At 37.5% G+C, this 23,376-nt stretch overlaps 1 protein-coding gene across 2 annotated transcripts in view; it reads left to right on the top strand.

Annotated features, from left to right (window-relative positions):
* The window catches only part of LOC107036046 (hemicentin-1), a 276,704-nt gene that overhangs the window by 200,490 nt on the left and 52,838 nt on the right, over nucleotides 1-23,376 (top strand). For both annotated transcript variants that reach the window (XM_015253766.1, XM_015253767.1), the window contains exon 8: nucleotides 3,247-3,388. In XM_015253766.1, the coding sequence (XP_015109252.1) occupies nucleotides 3,247-3,388 (142 nt within the window). The remainder of the gene's footprint in view (nucleotides 1-3,246; nucleotides 3,389-23,376) is intronic.

The following is a 23,376-nucleotide window of genomic DNA, read 5'->3' on the forward strand; positions in this document are numbered from 1 at the left end:
GGGGGGGGGGGGGGGGGGGGTTAAAGCTGATGGCACATGGGCTAACACGTCGTCCAGCAGTAATTTCGAAAGTACTTTTTGTTATTTTTTTTAAGTTTATCACCCAATTTTTCAGAAGCGCGCCGATTCCTAATTTTCAGGCGTCGGATGAGTAACTGCCTGTTTGGTCATTCAATTATCCAAATATTAATTGATAACGCATGAATTTGATTCAACAATCAAATTGTATTGCTGATGAATTTGAATTCACGTTTTAATTTTGTTATTGATTTCCAATGGAAACGTTTAATGGTATCTGATAATTCCGGGATTTACTTAATGGGTACAAAATTGTAATTGAACGCATTCATGCGATGAAAGAACAATTATCAGATGTCAAAACTAATCGATTGAATAATTTGTCCTTGTTTATGATAATATAAAAATTCATATTCACCGAGTAATGTGTGAATGAATAAATTCAAATGAAATTACTCATTCGAAAGATGTAATTTGCCTCGTAAATACGCATCAAATATTCTTCCCGAGTGATAGAAAATTGAATAAATTATATGGAAGGAGTCATATTAAGCTTACACATGCGCAACGAATCAATAGAAAATTATCATGAAAATGTCTCTCCCAGCGTTCCCATATCTGAATTAATTTTCACAGAATTGACGACATGAAATGGTTGAGGTGGAAGAGAGGCTTCACAATGTTACATTGCACCCAGATAGAGATGTACGAATAACACTGACCATTGTGGTTATGAAATTTCAGTAGGATTCACGTAATTTACATGTCATCAATTTATTGTGTTGCAATTAGCTGGGATTTTGGGGTGAATAGGAGAACAGATAAAGAGGGGGGACTGGACAGCTGACCATTGGGTACTCAGTGGCTATATGCGGTACACGCTCGTATCATTTATTCATTTTTTTTTTCAAATTAATGACTAAAGTATAATTGGGCATTCAAATTTTGCTGTTGTGAATGAACTTGTGTCCGCTGAACGATAAGAATTATATTTATATTCTAGTTATAGATGCAGGGATAGAATTAAATAATAAAAATTACCATGGAAATAAGAATTCTATGGCAACATAATAAAAGGGTTTTCATATTCGTCGAACATGGAATTTGTGCCGTAGTGCTCAATTTAGAAAAACAAATTCCAATCACGAGTAGAGTCAAAGTATAAAAATTTTTTGTTCTCTCATTTAATGAGTTATTTTTTAACTGGAGGGAAAATGTACACTGCGAGAAATATCGTCATAATATCAGAAAACTAATTTCTTGTCACAAAAAATCGGTTTTTTCGTGTCTGAAGATGAGAAAATGACTAAAAATATTAAAAGCTTCCATTCAATGAATCATGAATCAGAGACTTTCATATTGAATGAATAGAGAGTTTATACAGAGGAAAAGCTCCAGATATTAAAAAAATCTAATCGTCGCTTACGCTCAATCGGTTTGAGTTCGAAGGAAAAAGTCCCCAAGGCGCAATGTCCTCAAATTTTTTGCCATCCAGAGCAACTTCGGATGTAATAAAAACAAAAGCGGGACATTTGTGGGAAATTGTTCGAACTTAATAATTAAATTTTTTTGATATTTAATTTATTCTTCATTCTCTTTTCTTAATATTACTTAATATTGTTGATTTATTCTCTCGGTAGAAAAAATTGACATGTATCAAGTCCAAATTTAGTCCTGATTTTCTTTCGAGATTTGAGAGATATTAAAAAAATTTCGAGACAAAGTCGGTTTTGACATTTTGTAATTTTGATCTCTCGAGAGACCAGTTCAAGTGTTGCCCCGAATTTGTCCCGAGACTTGAGAATCATACTTCAAAAATACTGCGACAAGCTCGAGAGATTCTCTATACCTGGAAAATAGTTCTGAATTTCTCTCGACACTTGAGACGAATTGAAAAAATTCCTATTTACTCTCGGGATAAAAAATTTAGATTGATGAAGTAATTTTCATGTCTCGGGGTGATTTGGGGCTACTGATTTAATCATTGTCAAGTCCCGAGACTTGAAAGTCTACTAAGGAATATTATCTCATTGTCGAAAAAAGACATCGCCTTTTCATTCCGTAACTTTCTCCTTAGCCCGAAGAGCATCGATTTCTTATCTGAAATCTACCATAAATTGATCAAATATGTATGCGATACTTCTCGCTCAAAAAGTATTTTTCCGGCCTGTTGCGATGGGGTTTTTTACTCGTGTGGCGTTGGCCTCCGAGCGGTAGGCGAGGACTGGCCAATCACACGAGTAAAAAAAGCCCATCGCAACAGCCCAGGAACAATATTTTTCTGTAGTGATTTTCAAGTTTTCGATTTTGGGAAGTATGTAATACCAATTCCCAGACGAGAAATCGTGAGATGGAGTACAGAAATAGTATATTACGTGCTAAGGCGGAGAAGTGCTGAATTCAACGCTGGTGGAGTACAGGCGCACGAGGCACGTGAGTCGGAGACGAGGCCGCCGAAGGCGGCGGAGCCCCCCCCACTGAAGAAAAAACAAATTGCAAAAGAAAAAAAAAATCAAATGCATTTAAATTTCCCCGCCACAGCCGGGGANAAGAAAATAAGGAAAATAAGTGAATCTCGAGATCTTAGTTGAGATAGATGGGCATAACTGATTGTTTTGTTAGATTTTATTATTTAAACTATGAGTATTATTCTTGCGTTTACGTTGTAGTTTATTTCAGAGTTTCAATAAAAAATTTTCTATGAAATGATATTTCTAATATTATTATTATCAAAATTAAGATTTTTTAATAATTTATTTTTCATTTTAATTTTCAGGTGTATTTTCAAATGTAAAATTTAACAATTTTGAAGATAATGAAGGGGATTCACTGGCTGAATTTATCAGTTTTTATATGTAGTTTTATATTTCGGTACATTAACGCTGGGTGGCGCCACACGTTTTTCAGTCCTAAGGAGTGCATTTCTCACTTTTTCACTCCTAAGTAGTGCATTTCTCACTTTTATACTGCTCAACGGTAAAAAGACCTACTTCTCATGCTTAACTACCGTCGGTAAAAGAGCCCTTTTTGGGCTTGAGCAATGAAAAATGATTTGTGTACTATTCTGTCAATTTTTCTCTTACTGTATGAGATGTGCAATCAAAACGTGATCATGAGAAATCAATAAACAATTTCGCCAAGGTATCGTCTGTATATAGACCGGAAAATCCCTTCTCCTTTCATTTCTGATAAATTCCATCCAATACGTAATTCTATCCGTTGAATCAGTTGCAGGACGGATCAACGAGTGAGAGTGTACTGCAGTGGTATCCAAGCCACGAGGACGACGGCAAGTACTTGATCTGCCGAGCGGAGAATCCCCGATTACCCAAGGCCACCATTGAGGAGCGGTGGAATCTTACTGTACACTGTGAGTAATACTGGTTAAGAAACAATTGTTTTGGATTAGCGGTAACGATTGGATGAGACGTTCGTGATAAAGATTATCTCATTTCATGAATCGATGATTTCGTGATGCGCAAGTGTCTTTCACCAAAACAGGTTGTAATCTTATAACAAATTTGCTGGAGCGGATGTGAAATTTATATACTTCTGACTTAGATTCTTCGTGAAAGAAACAACATATATAACCCCGCGTTAACGATACTGTTGAGTTACAAAAAATTTCACTTAGATTATTCTCAAGTTTGGTTTATTTGTTTGAAAAGTGATATTTGTGGTATTTTTATTTATAGGTTGTTTAATGACAATTTTTAAGTGTTTAGAATGAGTTGATTTTTTAGTTGATTATTGGTTCATCTTTCATGGTTTACACTTTAAATGTTTTAGAGATTATGTTTGAAATTTACAAGAACGATCAAACAATGAAGAATTAATATAATGTGTTATTTTATCTTCAAAACATTGATACACTGTTAGGAAATTACTTCTGAAATTTCAAGTAAAAAATTTTGAAATCTTTAATAATTACTCATTCAAACCAGCGACGGTGGCCGAAGTGGGTAAATCGCTCGGCCGGACGGCAGGACCCGTGAGACGCGGGTTCAAGTCCGGCTTGGAGCAATTGGGATTTTTAATCTTTCGGAAACGGTCGAATGGAAGTCTAGACACCGAGGATCATCGGAGAAGTGTTAGAAAAATATTCTCCGATGACGCTCAGTCGATGGACGCCCGTGTCGACCAAGGTTTTCCATGGTTTCCCTTGGTCACCAAAAGAATCTGTACGTGGGGTACAGCTCCTGGGGTACAATGCGACACGGTTGGAGAGGAAGTCGGCCCATGAAACCGCAAATATGTAAAAACTCGAATAGGGTATATATGGCAAGGAATAGTACATTACATGCCCGAGCCTTGGAAAACAGATCACCGTCCCCCACGTGGAAGATTGCCTTCCGAGCCGAAGGCGAGGATGACAAGCACGTGGGGGAGGGTGATATGTTTTCCATGGCGGGGTGTGTATATTAATTTTCAGGTCCCGTCACACGAAAAAAAAAAACTACTCATTCACATGAAATTTTCATGTGTCTTGTTATTGAAAAATCAGTTGAATTCTGGAGTATTCAATGGAATTGCAATTTTCAGGTCTGCATAATAATGAAAATTATTAAATAATTTGTAAATTCAGCAGGATGTCAAGTTCAATTTCCGCAATGAATTTCAAAATTCTAGATGTCATTGAAATATCAGTGATCATCTATCCTGAAAACCCCAATTATCCTGAATTTCCAACCTAAATCAGAGATTCCATGAGCGATTTGATCTTAAATTGAATCCAAATTCACAATATTGAGAATTCGAGTGCTGCTATTGCTTGATTTAAAAAAAATTTCTAACAGTGTTTGAAGCCAATTAGATTTTTTATAACTGATTGGAAATTTAAATAATTTAACAAGTGTTGAATATGTTGCTTGTTCATGTAAGGAGATATGGTTCAACTTTGATAATGATTTGAACTGGTTTTGAATCCTCGAATATTTCAAGACATTCAATTAATTTGAACAGTATAAATGAACAAGATTAAATTTAGAATGCTGGACATATTTTATGCGCCTTGACTGCTAGAGTAGAACTGTTCTACATTTTTTCAGACGTGCTACGATACGTCTCTTTCTCTTTCTGTTGATGTGTTACAATCAATGAACAATTTAAAACTTCGGAAAACCGTCAAATGTCACATTTTGACATATGAAATTAAAAAAAAATTAAGTAATTACCGGCCATTGCAAATAATTAATAAATCTTCGATAAAACTAGTAAATATTTCATTTAGAAACGGAACACACTGGGTGAAATGGACCCGGACGAATTTTTCACAAATCTCCAGAAATCTAAAATAGACTGTTCACAACTACTTTTCGATCATTCCATATTTTTCTTCAGAGTTTCTAAACGCCGATTGCGAATTTTTTCCATTCACCTCTGCAGAATAATTTCATACTATTGCGTACTGGGGATATTTAATGCCAGTGTACAGGTTACGAAATATTTTAAGAAAAAAAGAAAAGTAAACTTGTAGGGATTGAGGTATCTGAGGTGATAAGGGAAATCAAACTCATTACACGGCGTCATATGTACGTAACGATTTATTACGTCGAAGCGATAGACTGATGTATATACAAATGATAAATGATAATACGATTAAGTAACGTTCGTGTAGACAAAAGCGACTAAACTGATTCCAAAGGACTCTCAACGTATCTCCAGAGGTGTCAGTGGTCCTCAGGCGAGAGGGTGTGTGTGAGGGCAATGGTTGCTCACACACTGGGCGTAGCGAGCCGCTACACGCGGCCTTTTTTGAGTGCACACATTATTCAATTAGGATGAGTACATAACAAGGGTTTAATATTCATGGGGATAATTTACTTGTTCATGATGAATTAGAGGTGATAACTCAAAGGAACATAAATCAAGAAAAACTTCAACAAAAAACATCGATACCTCCACTCCAACTCTGAATTCTGAGCATTTCATTCACACGGAGAGAAATATTCAATAAAAATTACGGGACAATTCACGTAATCCGCAATGGGGAATCAATTTCCGGCCATTTTTATTGGAATGGAAGAAAAGAATTCTGAATTCTGAAACGTTCAGTGAATTCTCAGGTTCATCACCGAACAAAATACGAAATTGTCACGTAATTTTTCCCGAAGAAGTAAAGTCTTACAGAAACTGACCGACTTATTATGCCTCCGGAATAAAAAATTCTTGAACGTTCAACAATTTTTATGAAGCTGGTGAGTTATTTCTACGTTTCATTCCGTAAAATTTCTCAATCGTTGGGGAACAATTACTGAACGACTTTTTGTCCCCACAGCAGCGATTCATCAGACGCGTTGTTAATTGTTACGGAACAAATCGTAGAATTTACGTGGCGATTCGTACAATTTCACACACTTTTTATTGAATTTTACTTCGCTCGTGGATTACGTTTCGTAACGTAATTTTTACGTTTTTTTCTGGTAATTTTTATTGCATTTTTCTCTTCGTGCAAGAAAAAATAAAAATCAAAATACATGGGGAAGAAAGTGAGAGAAAAATTACCGAACCAGTCAAGCAATCATGGAGCGAACTCGATTTACAGTACTTTTTCATCCTATATTGGGGAAAAAGTGCGAGACGAATAGTGAATTCAGTAGCGAAGTGGTAAAACGGTTTAAGTCGACTCATCTCCCAGTTGAGTTTTTGAGGCATATTTCGGACTCGAAGAGAGATAGTGAAATATTCGTCACTACATTTATTGCAGCTCTCAATCGGCTCTACAAAAAAGGTTATAACAAAAATTTTGTCATCTTCTTTAGATTCCGAGATATTCATTGAAAACTGGTGAATAGTCAAAATTGACTTGTACTGTTTTAGCACTTCGCTACACTGATAGAACGGTTTAGTCGAACCAAACGAGTCTTTTTAACTGTTACCACGATTCGTTAACTATTAACGAATCGCGGTAACAGTTAAGAAGCCTCGTTTGGTGCAACTGAATCGTTCCACCTTTTCTATCAGCGTACTGAATTCTTCTCCGCTGGCCCGTTTGTTAGTTAATTATATTTCCCTCCCCAATAAGCTTTTGTCCAATAATATTATCCACGATTTTCTAAGTCATTTTTATTCACTTTTTCTCTTTGTGTACCTCAATATTCACATCCGAGAAAGCCAAGTCGAGCGAGAGTGGGGGCAACATTGATTTCGGAAAACAATCGATTCTAGGGGAAACGTGACTCTAACGAGAGCGACTGTAACGAGAGTCTACTGTATTAAATTTCCTTTACGCGCTGATGAATCATATTGCATTATATCGGGAAAAGTCTGAACTGTAATTGAAAACAAAAAAGAACCCTTTGTGGCCGACAAGAGTGACGATACTCCAGATAAATACTAAGTGTGCATGTGAGGGTGTAACGTGATTCCCTTCGTCGATCAAGGCTTAGTTGTACAATGTCTGTTTGACGATAAATTTAAGCCCTCAAGTACGGCATCCATGCCACACATCGATCCGAGAGCTTGTCCTATCAGCTGTCGTCCATATATGTCATACGGACCCTTTCCGTGATTAACACTCCGTTGGTCGCGCTACGAGTCCGCGCCGCACTTTTTCCGATTTTTTCAATTACACGGCAGTAAAGCGTCAGAAAAATTTGAAAAAATTTGACATGTCATTTTGAAGTGTCTAGAAGCTCTATCAATGAAAATATCCGCCAAAAATATCATAAGTAGTTAGATTTTCAAATTTTTATTGCGAACCACTGGGCCGTGTACCGTGTATAAGGCGAGTTTTTAGAAAAACATGGCAACTCTGAGCTTGAATATATAATTAAGAGTAACGCTGAATATAAAAAATCTCACGGGACTTCTTCAAACATACGATCTTGATCACTCATGATTTTTTTTCCGATTTTTCCTAGATCTTTCAAATTTATCATAATGTCGATTCATGGAGTGTTCATAAAAATTCATTATCTTTCATACTATTGTAGACATCAAATCTTTCGTTTATCAAAATAATTTTTATGAAAAATTCAGAAATTTTTACCGATTATACCACCCAAAAAAATGTCGGTCTGAATGAGACCGAAAAATTCGTCTCAATCAAGTCGGGCTGAATCATCCGTGAATCGACTAGTTTCATGCCCAATTGACAGCATGAATCAAGTCTGACTCGGACAGATGCGAACCGGAATATCGGGCTGATTCAAGTCGATTTTTCTACTTGATTTGGGCCGACTTCGGCTTGATTCAGGTCGATTTTCCGGTTTGATTCAAGTCAATTTTGCGACTTGATTCGAATATTATAGCCAGGTAAGTCCAAGGTCACTGATTCTATGTCAGTTCAAGCTCTGCTAGCAAGGTCGGACCAATCATGGCCCAAGATTGGTATTCCAAGCTTGAACTCTCAGGCTTTAACCAAGCTTGGCCCAATATTAGTATTCTAACTTGAAGTCAGAGAATCCAACCAAATTTGGCCGAACATTGATGTACAGCGTAAATCCAAGCTTAGTCTCATTTTGCCCCGGTCTTCGTTATTTATTATCGTTAATATGTCCAGTTTCGGGTTCGAGACTCGTCGAAATAACTAGCGATAACAAATTCGGCTTTTTAGTCGATCATCGCATTGAGGATTAATAATAATTGAGCAATTGAGCAATTGAGAACCCATCATGAAAATGATGAAATAAAAGTTGATGAATCTTTTTTTACCATTATTTTTACCGCAATTGAGTAGCGGCTGACTATAAACGATGGCGCTTGGTCCAAACTTGAACCAATGGTCAATTTCCACCTGCGAGTACGCGTAACTGATTCCAAAAAAATTAATTAATTCACAAAAAAATCGAAATATAAAACGTCAATATTATAATGGGAAACTTTAATGAAAAATATGAATTTTTCGTATTCAGCAATTGTATCAGGGCTGGATAAGAGCAGGACAGCTCCACCGTTTCGAACCCCCGAAGATTTACAGACGAAGTACTTTAACGAATGAGCATGCCTGTATTCATTGTAATAACCCTATAGGCAGTAAACCCCTTGATCCACATTTTTACCGTGAATCCAAGCCGTCATCCCAATCCAAGCTCCATCATTTCTTAGTCGACCTTAGACAGAAAGACATCAGAGCAGTGTCGAATAAACTTAATTATTGTAACGAATTCCTTTGTGACGCTTCTCAGCGATCTTATAAAGGTCCAACTGAGACGGAGTATTCCCATCTCCAGCTCTGGAATTTCATTTCAACGGACAAGAGAGTAGTTCCTGTCCAAGCATCTGCCAGACCCAGAAATTCACTAGCAAACCCCCAACAAGAATCTAATTACCTAACAAAGTTGGACAGTACTTGTACGCATAATGAAATTACATTTTTTCTTGATGATAATTTTCCGCAAGGATCCCATTGTACATGAAACAACAGGTTTTCTTGATAATTGTTTTCTCCATTTTTTTCCTCTCGAATTCCGGATTCTCCCCCCTCATTCATTCACGTACCCGGTAAATTTCTGGCTCGGTCCGGGCACGATCTAGACCGCAGTGGCGTGAGCTCAATGTGTAATTCAACCCCTGCGGGCTCGGATATAGGGTATATATTTTGCGCATGTAAAGTCATATGAATGTACAGTGTTGATATAGCGCACGAGAAGGTTCAGATAGACGTGAAAGTGGGGCTGAGTTAAGGGACTAAGTTATGTAACTATCCGATCTGTCACAGCTTGTTTATCTATGCATACCAAGGAGGTTCGACCGATGTGTGTGTGGGGCCTCACAACCGATATGGCACTATCGTTATCCCTCTATTTATAGTGGTACAAATAATCTTCTGATATGTAGATTTCCCATCACAATTCGGGGGGATGCGAGCAAGGAATACCAATTGCTTCAAGCATCTGGAATCATTGTAATTAGTGACGCTTGTAGGTACGGAATTTAATGGCATCCATTAAATCTGATATATCTTCATTACGCGAAATCAATGGAAGCATGCCAGTTCCTCATAAAAAAATGAGAATCGAGTAGACATGATGCGCGCTGTTTTCTCACCTCAGTTACTTGAAAAAAAAATCCTTTTCTTTCAAATTTCAAATCTATTAAATTTTATACACTTATGAATGCATGATTAAGCATATCTAAGTATCTTTTGTAGTTTGGTACAGAGTATAGATTCTTTTATCATTCAGCTTGAACTTTTCGAAATTATTCCCAAAACCCGAGACTTTTCTAGAAAACCGCAAAATTTTGAAGGTTTTTCCGAATGAACAATAAAACCGACATTTTTCTAGAATTTTCTAAAAAACTGGGGAATTTTCTCGAGTTTATAGAGATTAGAACGTACGTATGTGTCTGAAAGTTGAAATTTATGAGAATCATGAAAGCACATGATGAATAAAAATTCAAGAAGGAAGAATTGAAAGTCCATTTTCATTTTATAAGATTAATTAGATGTCTGCGTAACAAATGAAAAAAAATCAAGTTTCTTGTTAAACAATGTTAAAAAATGTTAAATATTTTCTTCAACTATTGTCCAATTATTAATTCTAATAGAGTGATTCCAACAAAAATACTAAGAAACAGGTGACCAAACTAGGGTTACGTTTTTTGACGTGGATACGTCTATGTTTTCGTTTTGAGGGGCACTTTGTGCATAGGTAGATATTTACTAACGCCATCTGTTGGCGTATAGGGAAACTAAGTCGGTAAGTACGGAATTCACTTTACCGACTGTCATTAAACGTGGACTTGGGTTGAAACGACGTTTATAGTACGTTTTACGTGGTGATGAGTAGAACAGAGATACAGTAGAACTGGCGAAAGAGTTCCACTGGGAATTGTAGGTTATGCATCGAGCTCTCATTGTCCCATACTCCTCTCAGTGGAACAATCTCGCCAGTTCTACTGTACATGTAAACAAACATTCTCACGCAGTTCTCACACATTAAAAAGTGTTCCCTTAAGACTGTTTAATTATTTTCGCATTTAATCATGGCCCCGCTTTGCAAAATTCCAGGTTGTTGTGGAGAAACAAATCGTACAGTTTTTCAAGTGCCAATTCCCGAGCATCTGCGTAACAGACGTATCCACGCAAAACATACGGCTGTATCAGCGATACAGCCAACCAGTTTTTTTTTTTCTAAACGTGTAATTGTTGGTTACCTTGATGAGCTGTGATTTTAGAAAAGGAGTTAGAAAGTGTATTTTTATAGGATATTTTCGCAGCTCGAGAAAATCTCTCATACGATGCTTTTGTTGAGAAATGTTAAAAAATGTTGAACTATGTTTTTCAATTAATTTCTAATTATCTAATTATTTTATCAATTTCTACTTGATAAACCGATTTCAATAAAAATGTCAAAAAAGGGTGACCAAACTAGGATTGAATTTTTGCTCTAAAAGTATAATAATGCACCGAAAATGGTCAGGCAAAAAATGGTTAGGCCCAAAGTCGTCAGACAAGATGGTTATGCCAAAAAAATGGTCAGGCCCAAAGGAGATAAAAATGGTCATAAAACGAGTTGAAAATGGTTGGACCCAAAATAAGGACCAAAATGGTGAGGCCAAAAAATTGTTGAACCCAAAATGAGAGAAGAATGGTCAGACCAAAAACGGGTCTGTCCAAAATTAAGCTCAAATGACCAGACTAAAAAGTACCTTGACCCAAAAAGAGGTAGCAAATGAGCATTTTAAGATAATTTAACCCAAAATGACCAGACCAAAAAATGGTTTAGCCCAAAACGAGATCCAAAATGGACAATCTAAAATGGTGGCTCAAAATGAGGTCCAAAATAAAGCCCAAAAGTGATCAGGACCAAATTATACAAAAAAGTCAACGTTACAATGAGGCCAAAAATAATGAGGCGCTAAATGAAGCCCGAAATGGCTGGGCCCAAAATATTGCAATATGTTTTTGAATTAATTTCCAATCATTAAGCTTGATAAAGCGATTCCAATAAAAATGTAAAAAAACAAGTAATTAAACTAGGGTTAAATTTTTTTCTAAAAGTATAACTCTGGTGTTACCTTAATGAATGATGATTTCACAAAAGGAGGCAAAAAACATTTTTTGTAGGAAATTTTCGCAGTTAGAGAAAATCTCTCATACGATGCTTTCATAGGAGATCATCCGAAAAAACATATGATTCCATTTATGATAAAAAAAACACGATTTTTACAACGATAACAAATGGGTTTCAAAAGATAACAGATAACGTTTCGTGAATCATCCATCAATATGCATCAATCACACAGTATATGATGCATCCCATGATTGTTATGAATGCTGAGTAGTATGTATCAATTACTTTCCCATTATGCGCATATAGAGACAGTCAGTGTTATATGAATCGAAACCCTAGAGCTTGGAATACGATATTTTGTCATTATTGTTTGCATCGTTGAAGTCACTGCACTAAACGCAAGTTAATTAATTAATGCATTTGGGTTAGACCATGATGCATTTGTTCAATTTAACCCCTCTGGAATATGAGATTCCAGTCTATTTGGGGTTGCAACCCTGCGTAATGAGTTTACTGCTTCAACGCCAGCATCTGAACGAGAGAAAAAGTTATTCAGGGGAGGGCAAGCAGAGGTATGCGTGGAATTCCCTGCGATGCATCGTCTGGTGTGCTATAAATAAGCTTTTGATGACCAATTGAAAAAGTTTGGTGAACACTCCTCACTTGAATCTTTCACATTGAGTGCCAGATGAAAGATAGGAGAAATATAACGTTCAAGCATGTAGAGAGGTACGTCAAGGAGAAAATGACATCTTCAGCAAAGAAACCCTACACAATGAGCAAAAAGCGTGAATACAACAAAGAAATGGAAGAAAATGATGTATGAGTAACGACAGAGCTAAGAGCAAGTCAATATTACCCATATTACTCAATGTTCTTCTTTTCCATAATGAATTTTTCAATCTTTTGTTATCATTGATATTGCTGTGGACCGTGAAAAACTGTTTAGCTCAATATTTCCTAAAATACTGGTCCTATTTTAATTTTTTTTTCAAAATACTCGTTTTGTGACCACCTTTCGAGATCAATCAAAACATGAATACCCGTCCATACAAAGTTTCCGAGATATTCACGTTTTTCAATTTTTTTCATCTCATAGTGAATTTGCCGTCCCGTAATCCGCGTAAAAGTTCGATTGAACCCCATAAAATTTTGGCTACTAATCAGTATTATCGGAGCTCCCTTCTGTACAAAATTTTGGGTCTATCGATTCAGTACATCATGGCATAGAGCCATTTATCTAAAAATCGTTTTTTCTTAAAAAAAGGACACATCGTCACTTTATCGATGATTTTCGCGTCTGGATGATTAAAAAAGTCATTCCACATTAAATTATGCTCATTTCTATTTTATATCATATTGTTAAATATCAGTCGGTTTCATATAAAGATAATATCCATCAGATAAACTCAGGAAGTTAAATAAATAGGAATTGGAAATAGGAATTGTCAATTCTCATTTTAGAAAATGAAATTGCTACGGATCCATTCGGAAGCTTATTACCAATAGAATTGGTAGAAAAAAAAGACTAATATCACATGAAGAAACAGTCACGTGGCTTCTGCCGAATAGGAGTTCTACTCTGCTTGTTAACTGCGCTGATAAAATGACTCATTTATTCCAAACGAGATTCGTTAACTATCAACGAATGGTAGAGTTGAATATGACCAAATTTTCGATACACGAATGCATTTTTATAGTACTAATGCACGAAAATTCGGGATCCTACTATAATATTATGACGAATACACTCGAATCGAAATTCTATCCCCAGAAATATAATTTTCATGCGTCATTGTACACTGTAAGTGTGATGATTTTAGAGTTTTCATCTACAATATGACTCAAATATCTTCTCATCAGGAAACCATTTCTAATGCACTTATTCCTCATTATCAGTCAGCGACAATTCAAGGTACACGAATGGAATATTCAAACATTGCACTCGAAAATCAGTGGACTTGTCGGTAAAAATTCGGGTGCTCATGATTATTTGCACACAGCATAGTAATTTTTGACTGACGTTAGTTAATTATACGTACCTGTACATGAAAATTATACACTGTTAGAAAAATTTTTCTGAATTTTCTGTGTCAAATTCTGGAAATATTTATCGTATTCCTATTCCACTGAAGTTTCAGGAAATCTTGTCATTGAAAATTCAGAATTTCGTAGAAAAATCTAACGGAACTGTAAATTTTCATTCCATTTTTCCCTGAAAATGAATAGAAAATCTGAAAATTCTGGTAAATATATTCTTGAATTTTCTGGACAGTGACACTGAATGCGATTTAGGGGGCAAAAGATCATGAAATTTCGAGTTTCACTGAAAATTCCACGGAATTTGATACTGAATATTCTTATTAGATTGGCAACTTGAATAAACTAAGGAATTCTCGTTTTTATGCCCCCGAAAATTCTGGAATTTTACTGAATTTTCAGTGAAACCTGACGTTTCATGATTTTTTTCCCCTAAATCGCATTCAGTGTCACTGTCCTGAAAATTAGTAGCTAATTGTTCATGAAATTGTAGCAGATTGGCATCAATTCATATTGAATGACAATAAATATAAATTTGAGATGAATGAGTGTGATAAAAGTATATGGAAATTAGAGTTATTTTTTACAGTGTACGCTTAGGGAAGAAACGTGACCGTGTGAACTTTGATCGAGCTCTTGCATGGGTTGGACACTCAAGATACAAACTAGTTTGTTGAAATTCACCAACTGGTTCGTAATTCTTTTTTTTCAACAAGTAGTTGGTGAATTTCAACAACTAGTTATTGAAATTCACCAAATAATTTTCTCCGTGCATATTCCATTGCGATGGCACCAATATTGACACAACGTTTAAGTTATGGCCATATGACTGTCTTCTCATTTTCCAGTAGACTTGTTATTTCAGTACCATAACTCCCTGACCCACCTCCCCCACCCCTAAAATTGGACATTCTGACAAATCCAATCGTCACCTTCGCTGTTATTCCCGAATATGAATTCTCAATGGTATCAACATTAAATCCCCTCATAGTACTCATTATGAACAACTCCCCTGGTATTATTTCCTACGATATGGCCCTCCACTCTGTCATTCCTAGTTCAGTGACCCGTTGGCCGGTATTCGGGAATAATTGCACAGCTGAAAAAAAATACTGATAGCCGTAGCACAGCTTTCGGTACCAATTATTATTGAATCGTTGGAATGGAGATGAACGATAGAAAATCAACAGAGGGACTGAAGGAAAAAACCGTCAATAATCGGTTAGGGGGAGAGGAAGAAAAGAGAGAAGTTGGAAAAACTGTATAACGAGCTACGGCCACTGGTGGATTTTCACACACAGGGGAAATGAAAAACTCTCATGGTTACTCTCCCGGAAACACTTTTCACCTCGCCCGTGAAATTATTTTCATTTCCAAACCCCGACCCTCTAACAGCTGTAGAAAAACCTTGGCTGTGGTTTTTCACTCCTCTTGATTCTATGTTTCGTCCTTCCAGTTTTTTTTTAATCATAGGGCCTTTCTCGGTTACTCACTTTCTATATGGCCTCACCAGCCACAAATCACAGGGCGCGATAAATGTTCGGCGTTGGTCTTACAATGTTATTTATCGGTGGGCGTGCAGCTAAGAGCAGAAAAGTAGGCACTCTCTCGGTTTGCTTGCCACTCGAAGCTTTTGGGCACTCGCGTTCCACTTCACCATCCTCCTGCACACCGACTGAGTGGACCGTTCTGTATACATATAATGGAATTTACTATTTTGTTGTATATATGTATTGCAGTTGCGTTTTATCGGGCCGACCAAGTTCACATGAAACGGTATAAAGAATGGTATATAGTCTCGGGTAGAGTAGCCAGGTATCTTTCAACACGCCTCACTGAACTGATTTATTTTCCACTGTTTACCTACATAGAGGTAGTGATAAATAGGTGTTTAGGTGGAAGGGAAAAAGATTGAAACAAAAAGGGCCCATGTTGATGGATAAATATGGGGTTATTCTTTTCGGTGGCCATGAATGGACGCTCTATCATGGGGAAAATTTTGGAGCTCGTGTGCAATTTTGTATTCTGATGTTTGCAGTTACGATTTGGGTTGCATCTTATCCCAATCTGATATTGTTTATTTCAGAATGCCCTCTCAAATTGACATCAGCGCAATAGAATGCGAATCTGATCAGATTTACCTCAGGATACTCTGCTCAAATTGAAATCAATGTGACCAAATCCCAATCCGATCAAAGTGATTTCAGGTCGTCTAACCTCAGAAACACTAGATCAGTTTTTCACCCCATTTTGAACAGCTTTCGACCTGATCAGTTGAACCTGATTGTAGAACAGATTCGTTTCTGACCTGACTGCAGGTGGTCTGAGCAACATTTCCACTCGAGGAACTTCCAGTGATGCCACGAGATGAGAAGAGACAAGACGAGACGAGACCAGAAACTGCATCTTCTAGCCTGGTCTCGTTGTCAGGAAACCATTCTCTCGTCTCGTCTCGTCGAGAATTGTGAGATTCTCTAGTCTCGTTTCGTCTCGCCTTATCTCGTCTCTATAATCTAAGTTGCACGAAAAAAAATACACAGAGGGCCGAGACGTGGAGGCTCTCTCGACTCTCGTTTCTCTCGTTCTCAATTGGTTTTTCTCGTCTCGTCTCGTTTCTGTCATTGTCTCGAATGACTCTTCTCGTCTCGTCTCCTCATGTCCTGTCTCGTTTCTCTCGCGTCTAGCGGCATTACTAGGAACTTCTAATTATCGATTGGAACATTTTTTTCTAGAAGCAAAAAGCAGTTATCCAGATTCTTGAAAAATGCATGATAGAATCTGCAGTTTACAGAATCTAAAAAATTTTATCGCGAATCAAATTTTTGTTCTCTGTGCATATATGTCAGGAGTCGTTCAAGTTATTTATTTTAATAATATAGAACATGATTCATTTTCCGTTTCAATTGCATTCTCATTTCATTTTTAATTTCAACTGCAATCCTGATATATTCTGCTCTCGGAGAGTTGGAGGTCTGGCAATTATTATCACTCGTAAAATTGTCCAAAGCCCGGGTGTTTAATGATGTTGTGCAAGTTTGATTGGCGTCGGTTGGTGTAACAACTTGACGCTGCGGTAAAACGACCAAACAATGCTATCCGGGGGTTTGACCATGCTGTGAACTCGATTGACACACGTTAACGGTTGAACGTCCGGTGCTTATGTTTCGGGTGAGTCATTCACACGGTTCAAGTTCAGAAATTAAACTGCCGAAACACGAGTTATACTGGTTGAACTCCATGTTGAATATTATAATTAATTAGAAATTGTAATAATTAAAATTTCAAGTCTTGATTGAGGATGCCATAGAGCTGCGCACGATACCGGAACTAGTTTTGTCACGGTCTCCTCTCGTCTCGCTTTTTCGAGACAATAACTGAGACCAGATTGCCTCTAGGAAGAGACTTCAGGCAAGAGTCTCATCGAGACTATCAGGGTCTTACGGAAGTGCTCCGGAGGATCATGAGGCTCATGCCTTTCGAGGGTCAAATGTCACCAGGGTTATACCTTGAGAGGGCTGAACGTCGCAAAGATCATAACTTGCAAGGTTAAGCGGGAAATTTGAAAGTTGCAGGGGTGGTCTCTATCATACAGATGACTTTGGTGCTTATTTTTCATGCTTGGCCCTTAAGTGGTCGCAGCTCTCCACCGAACGTAGTTGGTCGTCTGGTTAGTGAATCCCCGCGCCGTGTATTTTACGATTTCGAGAGAAAAAAGTTGAACAAAACAAATTTATTCCACGTACACGGGTAATTTTGAAATTTTAATGAACAGGAAATAATGGGGGTATGCGACATAGTTGTCAGATGATCTGAGAACTCGATTTGTGACAGTACAAAATTATGAAATTTTGAGGTTAACCATGGGGATTTTCAGCGAGTCGAGTTTTCTAAAAATTTTCATAATTCATTGGTGTAAGTCTGGACTGAAGAAAAGATGTTGATGTGTTCCCTATATTTGAAAGTAGGAATACAAGTTTTTATGGATTTTTTACTCACGACGTTTTTGTGTGAAACGAAAAAAATTAAAAAGAGCTAGGATTCCCTCATTATGAGAAAAAAATCGAGTTAGTATTTTTTTTTTCATTGACGGCATGGGACTGTAAACGTATAAAATCGTCAAAATAGTCCCTGTCTCATAATTTCTGTTGGATTGACATGAATTTGGGGTACACCACATACACGTAGAATAGGGCTACGCATGGAATAAGCGAGGACTGGCCAACCACGCGAGTAAAAAAGAGTTTGGGAAGTATGCAATACCAATTCCCAGACAAGAAATCGTGAGAAGCAGTACAGAAAATATTATTGCGTATTTATAAATAACTGAAATCTTCTAGTCATAAAGAATGTCGAAAGCATATTCAGATATTGTTGAATTTCTAGTTGAAATAATACGAGACAAAAATTAATCTTATATTTTTCTCTCTATGTTTACACACGGGTATGAAGAACATTTTTATGGACAAAAATTCTGAGTAGTGTGGGCTATGATGTTTATGCTTTTGGTTTTTGGGTCTAAACAGAGTTGAATTAATAGGACCTCTTATGTCCACGTCACCAGAGTCCCAGGGTGTTGTATCCCTTTGTCATTTTATTCAGTTCCTCAGAGGAATTGGTAAAGAGCGGATGTGTCTTCCAAGCGTATTAAGTAAAGTCTAATTAATAAAGTTATTTTACTTATTTACCGGTTTGGTTGTTTAAATTATCCCATTCCCAATAGATATGAATTGCGTTTGAACGTCTCAAACATCAGTCAATTGTTCGAACACTTTTAATAATTCAGAATTGGTTCCTATCTCTAGCAGAAATTTCATTGCACAGAAACGTCGCGGTGTCGGTTGGCGCACGGCATTACCTTCTGCGGCGAGGTAACTCACAAAGGTACGCACCAGGGTCGCTGAGATAGGGCTGTGCGGGGTTTATGCTGGATGGACCTATCTGTGTTCGCCCTAACCTTGAATCCCGTCAATTAAGAATTCACAATCTTCAGATTATGCGTATTAATTCAAATCAATTATTGAAAGATTAACGATTTGTTAGTGAATAATAATCTCTCGCAACTAATTGATTATTATTATCGATAAAATGAAAAAATGGGAGCGCACCGTGTCAGTGTCGCATAGGGTTCCAGCAGCGACCTAATAGCCGCGGAGTACGGCAGCGCACTCCGTGCGTGAATGTCACCGCAACAGCCAATGTCGCAGAGCCTCTCACAATTTCTACTAGGGATCGGATATCTAAAGTGTGGATCGATGATTCGAATTTTATGAATTCGATCAAGTTTATGAGATCTGGAATTTGGCATTCCCGATTCGGGAGTTATTTTGGTTTCCACTCATCATAGTTTACCGCTGCGATGCAATTATAATATTGAATGAATAATACGATTGAATTAATTGCCGATTGCGGATTCCTGTTCGCAATCAATTCAAAGTTTGCAACCGATCAAATCAATGTTGTACCGTTTTTATTGAATCCATCAGAGTGCTATTGAATGCCTTCCACTGCCCCAATGTTTACGGTATTACCCATCCGCAGTTTTAACCATTTCACTGTAATTTTTTCAATAATTACACCAAACAAACACCGCTGAATGCATGTTCATCAACGAGATCACAGTAATGAGAATACTTTTTTCACCAACTCATCCCCCCACTTCAATTTCCGATTACATTCACATTCAATCGCATAAAAATCAACAACACGCAGTTCATAAAATTATAGGAGAGCCCTTTATTTTTCATTCTCCAATTTTATGAGTAACCTATTTTACAAAAATATACGAGGGTACGTGAGAGTAGAGGGAGGTCATTCTGCCAACACCCCTTATTCCCACCCCTCCACTTACCCGCACTTCTTTTTACATTACACATGCACGTCGGGTGCAACTAACCACTCGCGCGTCTGCCACCCCCCCTTTTTTCCCTCCATTCCCTAGCATCCAGTACCACAGTAATATGCACACCAGTTTATGTGCCCAACTCTTGCGTTCAATTTAGTACTCCGTCGTGCATTCCGCCACGCCTTCGTGGAGTCACTCAAAAGAGAAAACGAAGAAATAAAAGACAAAAAAAATGAGTAAGAAAAATGAAGAAAGGAGAGACATTTATAGGGAAAAATTTAACTGCGTCAAGTTGCCCAGTTACTAAAAAACTGTAGGAGTTCACGGGTGTAGGAAAAGCAGTGGATAGACTCTTTACCCATTAAAGGGTTAAAGGTTTCCTTGAGCCCCTCATTTTCCCCCCCGCTATCCCCTTTCCATCTTTTGCATGAGAGCACCGAGAGTTGCCCAGCGCATTTTCTTGGCAATTTAAAACGCCTGGGTTTATTAAATATTAAAAACTCCGTTGAGAAAGGGAAAAATGAAGAGGTGGGGGGGGGAAGGAGGGGTTATGAGGAGTGTCTGTGACTCTGTAAAACTACCCGAGTCAAGTTACGCTTCTGAACTACCATATGGCTTGGCGACTTATACGTAGAATCATTTTAAAAGAGTTTGCCTGGGCATAACATATTCATCGCTACCTCCCGACGGGATAGGGGTGAAAAGTTGGGCAAGGGTGAAGGGAGGGAGCGGATACAGTCCTCTAGACTTCTCCTATCTCTGGACGAGGTGAGAGAATGGGCCGAAACTCGAGCGAAACTCGCTGGTTATTTGGAGTTCAGTGTTCGTCTTAGTTTGGTTTTTTTATCTGTTCTTCACCTCCTTAACTTTTGGGCGATACTTACCCAAACCAACTTGGCACTATCTGCCATGGATTTTCCTCCCTATTAGATACTCTCAACGTGTCAACCTGATTTATTGACCTTATTCAAGTTTTATAATTTCGTTTTTATTTGTTTCGCTTCATTTCACCGTTGGGTATACTTTATTCGAAGTTTCCGGAGGTTTTTCTTTCATTGGTGGGATGAAAGCAGTTGGAGATTCGAGAGGAGGCAATTTGTTTGAGGTGAGTTGAAACTTTTGAAATATGAAATTGTGAGATCGGAATTTCATGAGTGAATGATGGCAGTCGATGAATCGTTGATAGAATGTTTTCTAGTTTTATCTTGAATTTAATAGTTTGTAATTATAGAGACGTATTACTACAGCATGTGATCAATATCTCGGCAATCACTGCTGCAAAAATAACGTTCGCCTCTCATGATTCCTCAATTGATCAGTGAAGTGTTGAGGGTAACGATTTGCGCTAATTGGCTCGACTCCTATTATGAGGTCGCCAAACGGTCACAAGGTCTCAGGACCAGGGCCGAAATTATCCTCTGTGATAATTACCGAAATTCTGTGAAGCACGAATTTTTCCTTCGAAAATTTTCGCAAAATGAAATTTCATGAACAGTTGACTACCAATTTTCAGTGACACTGAATCCAATTTAGGGGAAAAAAATCATGAAATTTCAGATTTCACTGATAATTCAGTAAAATTCTCCACTGATAGAACGGACTAGTTATCGTTAATGAATGGATTTTGGTTCGAGGTTAGGGTCTATTAGGTCTCACCAAATGTTCATTCGTTAATAGTTAACGAATGTATATTTGAGGAGCCTTGTTTGCCTTGACTTTCGCCATTCAAGTGAACCATTCGTTAACTATTAACGAATATTAATTTGGTCATATTCAACTCTACCATTCGTTAATAGTTAATGAATCTCGTTTGGAATAAATGAATCATTCTATCAGTGTAGAATTTTAAGCAGCATAATAAACTAGAATTCCTTAATTTAGTTGAATTTCCAATCTAATATGAATATTCAGTGTCAAATTACATTGAATTTTCGGTAAAATTTAATTAGGGTTAATAGTCGATGAATTTCAATAGTTAAGGATGTCTAACCTATCAAGCGGACACCTCAGTTGAAAAGAAATATAAAATTGACTAAATAAATCATTCATGTTACAAATGACTTTTCTCAACAAATTAGAAGTGTTATGGCGTATTTTCCGGTCTCATAAACAATAATTTAAGAAAATGCTCAGCATTGAATTATCGTCACCGACTTTACCGACCTCGATCAGCTGTCGTGTTGTGCTGTCGCGTTGCTCGACTCTTAATGGCGGTCAAATTTTGTTTAGAGGAATTCGAAAATCAATCGAAGATATCACGCCTATATATTCTCCATAGTCTAAAGTAAATGGCTTATGGTTTGTTTTCAATATCTTGGGTGTCTAACCCATGCAACATCTCGATGAAAGTTCACACGGTCACGTTCCTTCCCTAAGCGCAATGTTACAAGAAGGGATTTTCAGAAATTCATTTCTCACTAGGATGCCCCGATGGGAGGATTAAGATGATTACTAACGTGTGACTCAAATATGAACCTGGCATATGAGAATATCAAAATTATGGTGAATAATGTGGGTTTTGGCTAAACATCCTGAAGAAGCGACGACTAATGATGTCGTCGAGACTAGTGATTGGATTATGGGGTTTAAAAATAAGAAACACTTTTTATTCATGTGAACACTTTAATTGAAAAATCTCTAAGACACAGTCAGGAGGCACTTCACAGTATGATTATCTACGAGAGACTAAAGATGGTTGCTAGTGAAGCCCAGGGCTAATATAGACCTAGGAGGGCAATATAATTTCCACCCCCTGAAGCAAACGCTCGGACTTGTCCTCTTGACCCGCCTGGTCGCCAGGTGTACTTGTTGTGAAAAACCCACATTTGGAAAAAACCCATCAGTAAAAGTCCCGAGAGGACTTTTCCCCCATTTTACACTCTCAGGGAAGACCCCATAGCAATATAAAGCAATAAACCTTTCCTTAACATAAAAGAACTTGGGAGAGTGAATTTCGATCTCGGGGAAAACCCCGAAATCCAACACTAGTCGAAAATCATTTTGAAGAGATCATCACGGTTTGGAAAAACATCGAAAGTTTTAGAATCGTCGCAATCTCGAAAGATATTGGATCGGTGCATCTCGTCACAATTCCGGGAGGATTTATCTTGCCTGGATCTCGAGATTTTCGGTTTTTCAAGTTCATGAGACGAGACGAGACAGATATCGAGACAAACATTTGAAAAACAAAAAGTACTGAAACTGAGACATGATGGATTCTTCCAAGTTCGTGACTAGATGCACCGATCCAATGTCTTTTGAGATTACGACGATTCCTCAACTTTCGATGTTTTTTTAGACCGTGATGATTTTTCCAAAATAATTCTCGTCTAGTCTCGATGGCATCACTAGCGGCGACTATACCATACACTCAAATTTCCCTATTTTCCATGTAACTATCTAAACAACCTTCTTGTGGAAATAGACTCAACAAATTCCAATTCTACGGATATGAATTTATCAGGGAAAAATACTATAAGAATGTGATTCTCAGATATTGCGGTCCTAATGGACGGA

The sequence above is a fragment of the Diachasma alloeum genome, unplaced genomic scaffold, assembly GCF_001412515.2.
Source record: "Diachasma alloeum isolate Michigan unplaced genomic scaffold, Dall2.0 Dall_scaffold_00203, whole genome shotgun sequence".
Classification (NCBI taxonomy): domain Eukaryota; kingdom Metazoa; phylum Arthropoda; class Insecta; order Hymenoptera; family Braconidae; genus Diachasma; species Diachasma alloeum.